This window comes from Motacilla alba, chromosome Z (genome assembly GCF_015832195.1).
Source record: "Motacilla alba alba isolate MOTALB_02 chromosome Z, Motacilla_alba_V1.0_pri, whole genome shotgun sequence".
NCBI classification, from domain to species: Eukaryota; Metazoa; Chordata; class Aves; order Passeriformes; family Motacillidae; genus Motacilla; species Motacilla alba.
Window position 1 is genome coordinate 11,103,420 of NC_052046.1, and position 6,082 is coordinate 11,109,501.

Below are 6,082 nucleotides of genomic sequence, written 5' to 3' on the forward strand. Positions count from 1 at the left end.
CGGGAAGGCGGCGGGCGGGAGCGCAGGAAGTGAGATCACAGCCTCGCCGGCGCAGGAAGTTCGAGCGCAGGAAACGTGACGCAGGAAGCGGGGCGGGCGGACGGCGATCGCGGCATGGCCTGCGGACAGATGGCGGCCAAGAGAAAGCGTGCAGCGCTGGCCGCGGGGAAGGCGAAGCGCGCCAGGAGCGCCCCGAGCGCGGGCGAGGCGGCGCCGGAGGGCGGCCCGCGGGAGAGCAGCATCCCGCCGCAGGAATACCGCATCCCGCCGCCTGTGTCCCAGGTACCGCCGCTCGGCCCGGGGTTAGGGTTGTCTGAGGGAGCACGGCTAAGCCGTGACAGAGGGGTTTATTCGTAGTCTTTTATAATACCAGCACAAGTAAAAGTGAACGTGGCGATGCGTTGTTTCGGTGGGAATACGCGAAAAGCGCTGTCTTGGTCGATGTGTTACCTCAGTAACACGTGTAGGATGTGTTACCTCAGTCTTAGAAGTCTTGGAAAGAGTTTGGCAATTCTGTTGTGTACAGAGGCTGTGTGGAAACTGTGCCTGTTCCATTTAGGAATCATAAGTTTCGGTAATTGTTTGCTTGTAAGAAAAACGTGAAGTACTGCGTGTAGACACAAAGATTGCGCAGTACGCTTATCTGGGGGAAGCTGGGCTGTGCCCTGGGGCTGTCCCTGAGCCCATTTTGCAGAAAAACAAGCGATGCAGGTGGCTTTTCAGTAGCTGGAGGGGAGCGAAAGGCTGTGCCTGGGAGCGCGCTGTGGATCGGGATGAGGACGGTTCCTCCTGTGGAAGCAGTGCCCCCCTGTTCTGTAGGGAAGTCTCCGCTCTTGCTGACAGCGTGGTTCTCTCTGCGTGGGCAGATCAAAACAAAGGTTCTTGCTGTGTCTTTCTGTGTTCACTGTCCAAACTTTTCTTTTTGCTGCGTTATAACAGTATTAAGGCTAGAAGCTTCCCACGTGACTGTTGTGTCTTTTTTTCCTAGGGCAAATGGAAAAACAAGGAACGAGTGCTGATATTCTCCTCTCGTGGAATTAATTTCAGAACAAGACACCTAATGCAGGACTTAAGAACATTGATGCCTCACTCTAAAGCAGGTGGGGATTGAACATCATTCCTAACTTATATTTAGAGAACGCTTTTAAGCCAAGAGCTCCTAACAACCTATTCTTTTATTTTTTTTAAATGTGGTACAGAAGAGTTTTGATGAAAGTTGTATCTCAAACAAACACCTTTTGAGCCAACAAGTATAGCAGTTTTTGTATCATAGTATTTTCTGGGAAGTGAGTCCTATGGCATCCGTCCTGAACCTGCACAATTAGTTTTGTTGCTATGTTTAGATATTCCATAGCATGGCAAAAACAATTTAATTACCCTTTCATTTATAAACTAGTAAAATTTTTGTAAACAGCCTTACTGTTAAAATAATCTCTTGTATTAAATTGATTTCCCAGCCTTGTAAATGTTGGTTTTGTCTTCCAGATACTAAAATGGACCGCAAAGACCAGTTATTTGTAATCAATGAGGTAATTCAGGATTTATCTTGGTGCTTCTTTATTTTATTTTATTTTATTTTCTGCGGAAATTCAGTATGCAAGGGAAAGGGGCAACCGAGTTCAAAGTGTAACTTCATAGGTGAAAATTATTGATACCCAGAAAGCCAAAAGTTGGCTTTTGATTAATAAAACCAGAATGAAACTTTCAAATAGATACAGATTTTCATCATTAAGAAATACAGCATAATGTGCTTTTCTCTGTAGGTGAGTAGTACAGCTTATGCTTGAACAATGCAGGACACAAATATGCAGCCAGCCCAAATGTAGTAGGACATTGATAGTTCTGAAGCTAGAACATATTGTCTCAGCTCCTGCTCCTGTGTTTGTATCCAAGCTGATCAGGTTGTTTGTAGCTTTAGTGAGGTTATTACTCCTTGTAGTGAGTATGTGAAATTTTTTTTAAAAGCCAACCCAAAATTTGGGTGTCAGTAGATGTCATTTAATAAGACAAGATCTTTGGTTTTTGAACTTACATTTTGGAGAGGGGAAAATATTAGAGATGAATGAGGAAAGTTATCAAAAATGTCTTCAGGATGTTTGTAAGCAGCTAATTTAATGTATCTTGTGTAGGTGTGTGAAATGAAAAACTGCAATAAGTGCATCTTTTTTGAAGCCAAAAAGAAACAGGACCTCTACATGTGGTAAGGAAATGTTATGTTTTGTTACACTTCTGTTTATAACTGCAAATGCTTCAGTTCTAGCTGAAGTTTCCTGCTGTAGTAGTGAAGATGCATGAAATACTGCTGCTCAGTTAAATTTGATCTAATATTGCACTTCTGTGGATAGTGCAAATTTACAATGCATGAACAGCTTTTGGAGACTTTGCAGAAGCATTTTACAAAATTATTTAGAAAACAAGTGTTTATGAGCATGTTAAAGGAACTCAGTACAGCTATAAAAGTGACAGAAGCTACTTCAATGCAGGAATAACTGGTTGGGATGTAGTGTGGAAATCCAGCATGTATTCTGGCTGCTATTAACGTTTCTCTTTTTCTCTTCCCCACCACTTGTCCTCTGAAGGCTTTCAAACACACCACAGGGACCATCTGCTAAATTCTTGGTGCAGAATGGTAAGCTGGTGAACATTATTGTGTTTGTATTCTTGCTGTTCTGTTCAAAACGTTTTCTGTAAGTAATAACTTTTTTTTTTTTTTTTTTTTTTTTAAATCACTGTAGTTCACACACTGGCTGAATTGAAGATGACAGGAAATTGCCTAAGGGGCTCAAGACCCCTCTTGTCTTTTGATCCGGTAAGTATAGGTTTTATTTCATCTGGGTATGTTCTTACTCTTTTTGCATGACTATTGCATTTAGCCTTGTATGTAAAATAACATTTTTATTTTTTGTAGATATTTGACCGAGAGCCACACTATGCCCTGCTAAAAGAATTGTTTATTCAGGTCAGTCTGTAGTTCCAGTGTTGCTTCACTGGAGATGTTTTTTGGCAACATACTTAAGAGTGGCAAGTGGGTTTTTTTCAAGTAGCAGTTTTACACTTCCGAACTTTGAAAAGATCACGAAGGATTGGGATCATATTCTTGGCACGACTCAGACACCTGTTCTTAGGTTTTGGTTTATGAAATGTAACCTTGGTTTGGGAACTTAGTAAATTAAAAGGAGTTTAAATTGAGCCATTTATGTTTGACCTCTTAAATTGCAGATGTTCAGAAACATTGCCTTTTATTACAGATATTTGGTACACCACAGTACCACCCCAAAAGCCAGCCTTTTGTTGATCATGTTTTCACCTTCACTGTCACTGATGAAAGGATCTGGTTTCGCAATTACCAGGTGAGTGGTCTCTCCTAGCTCTTCAAAAAGAGGTCGGTGGAGTAACTTCATGTCAATCCACTGAATAAAATAAGAATTATTATTATTATTATTATTATTATTATTATTATTATTATTATTATTATTATTATTATTATTATTATTATTATTATTATTATTATTAGGATATGCCAACCCCTAGTGCTTGCAGATTCAGTGTCCTGAAATGACATTCTTCTCCCATATCTCTGGAGACATCTGGTTCACTGAACTTGCATTCATTAAGTTGTGATTCTGTGAGGGATGTCTTGGTAGCAGGACATACTACCCAAGGCCTAAACTGTGCCTTAACCTAAATTGCTGCTTTGACCCAAAGTGATCTAGAGCTTACTAGAAGGAATTCACAAATACACAGTGCTCCAAAAGCTTGCTTGAGTTTCAAAGAACTGCTCTATGTACACAACTGGGTTTATGCAAATCTAGCTAATCAGGTACCTTATCTTAAGTTCAGCTGTGTATTACCATATATATGCAAGGTGCCTGCAAGGTCATATGCTTTGATTCAATCTGTGAGAAATGGAGAAAGTTTTCTTTTTATTGCAGATAATAGAAGAAGATGCATCTCTAGTAGAAATTGGGCCTCGTTTTGTCTTGAACCTCATAAAAATCTTCCAAGGTAGCTTTGGAGGACCAACTCTCTATGAAAATCCTCATTACCAGTCCCCAAATATGGTAAGCAGCTCTGTCTTGGTTTTCTCTTTCATTTAGCAGCTAATTTGAAAATCAGCCTTGCACTCAGTCTGTGCAGGAGCATCAAGTATGCCTTTCCCCATGACCCTTTGTAGTGCCCTAAACTGGTGACAGTTTGCAAACAGAGTAGTTTTGTGATCGTGAAGTGAAGTCGTGTCACTGAAAAGATGACGTTACACTGAGGGTCTTGGCCATTAAGCAGATCAATTAGTATTAAAGAAATTCATTTCTTTAATACCAGATTTCTTCCATCGTGCTTATTTGAAACATGATGAAATTTAAATTCTCATTTTTATAGCATCGCCGGCTGATAAGATTGTCAGTGGCAGCTAAGTTCAGAGAGAAGCAGCAAGTGAAAGAAGTGCAAAAGATAAAGAAAAAAGGGAGTAAGGTCCTTGTTGAAGAAGATCCTACTGAAGTAGTCTTTGAAACTCCAGCTGAAGAGAAGCCGGTGGAAATACAGCTTGTGAAACCAGAGTCAAAGCCAATTGTTAAAGATAAGAAGAAGCTACGCAAAATTCAGAGGAAAAAGCAAAAAAAGCTATTCAGAACTGAAGGATCTGCATAGATGTTACAAGGAATGAAACTTAATACAATATCAACTGAATATTGTAAATATTTGAATTTACATTGTACAGACAGACATGTCTGAACTTAAATTTTAAGTGAACAAAACATACATTTCTTTATAAAGATTGAGTTTGCATTCTTTTAGTGTCTTCTGGGATTCTGAGTTTTCAGAAGTAACATGGCATCTCATTCAGCCTGGCCTTAAACAGTTCCCGGGATGGGTCATCCACAACTGCTCTGGACAACTTCTCTGGGGCTATTTCTTTATTACATACCTTTAGTTGACAGTTCCTGATCTCATGACGTTGTTCTTCCACTCACTCATTCTGCACTCCCCCAGACTGTTGTGTTTCAAAGTCTTGCCCATGCCCTGTTTCTGTTTGATACCTCTGTTTCAATTTCCAGCATTTTAATGCTGAAAAGACACAAGGACAGGCTGGAGAGGAAGCTGACCTGTTAAATTCTAAGTATCATCCCACCCAGCAGGGTGAGGGAAATTCCATATAACTTCTGCAGCAAAGTGGTCTGTGTGCCGTATGATTGGAAAGAAAGACTGGTGAATATAGGCATGTGCTCACTTCTCATAGTCTTAATACATAGATGCAGTTGAGTTGGAAAGTCATCAGTATAATTGAGTCCAACTTACCTCCTTGCAGAACCATGTAACACTAAGCCATACGACTAAGGTCATCATGTAGACCCTCTTTAACTCTTGACAGGCTTGGTGCCATGACCACTTCCCTGGAAACAGACCATCCTCTGTGTAAAGAACCTTGGTGTCCAACTGGAACTTCCCCAACATGCGTGTTTAACCCTAGCTGGCAACTCAGCCCCAGAGAGCTGCCTGCTCACTCTCCCTTGGTAGAGTGGGGAAGAGAATTGGAAGGGTAGAAGTGAAAAGTTGCGAGTTCAGATAAAGACTTAAGCAAAACCCAAAGCTTTTTGTAAAGCAAAAGCTGTGCTCAGAAGCAAAACAAAACAAGGAATTTATCTATGTCCTGTGGGTAGGCAGGTATTCACCTTCCAGGAAAGCTGGCTTCCATCACATGTAACAGTGACTCAGGAAGACAAATGTGCCACTCTGAATGTTCCCCTCTTCTTCCTCCAGCTTTGTATGCTGAGCCTATGCAGCATACCATGTTGAGTAGGATAGCCTTGCAGTCAGCTGGGGTCAGCTGCCCTGGCTTTGTCCCCTCTCACTTTCTTGTGCACCTCTCTGGTGGGTGGGACGAGAAGCAAACAAGACTGAGTCTGAACATTGTTCAGCAATAATGCAAGCATTTCTGCTACTGTCAACATTTGTGTTTTCAGCACAAATCCACAACACAGCTCCCTACCTGCTACTGTGATGAAAATTGACTCTATTCCCACCAAAACCTGCTGTGACAAAGGTGTGTATTGGAGGGAGGTCCCCCCTCAGCCTCCTCTTCAAG

The 6,082-nt window shown here is 41.3% G+C and overlaps 1 protein-coding gene across 1 annotated transcript; it reads left to right on the forward strand.

The window, feature by feature from the left end:
• Positions 1-44: 44 nt before the first annotated feature.
• Positions 45-4,790, forward strand: BRIX1 (biogenesis of ribosomes BRX1). Its single transcript, XM_038124703.1, has 10 exons — positions 45-282; positions 989-1,100; positions 1,486-1,529; positions 2,130-2,200; positions 2,580-2,629; positions 2,736-2,809; positions 2,909-2,959; positions 3,249-3,350; positions 3,933-4,061; positions 4,378-4,790. Exons 1-10 carry the CDS (start codon positions 115-117, stop codon positions 4,645-4,647), a joined length of 1,071 nt encoding a protein of 356 aa, XP_037980631.1. The 5' UTR covers positions 45-114; the 3' UTR covers positions 4,648-4,790.
• Positions 4,791-6,082: the final 1,292 nt, after the last annotated feature.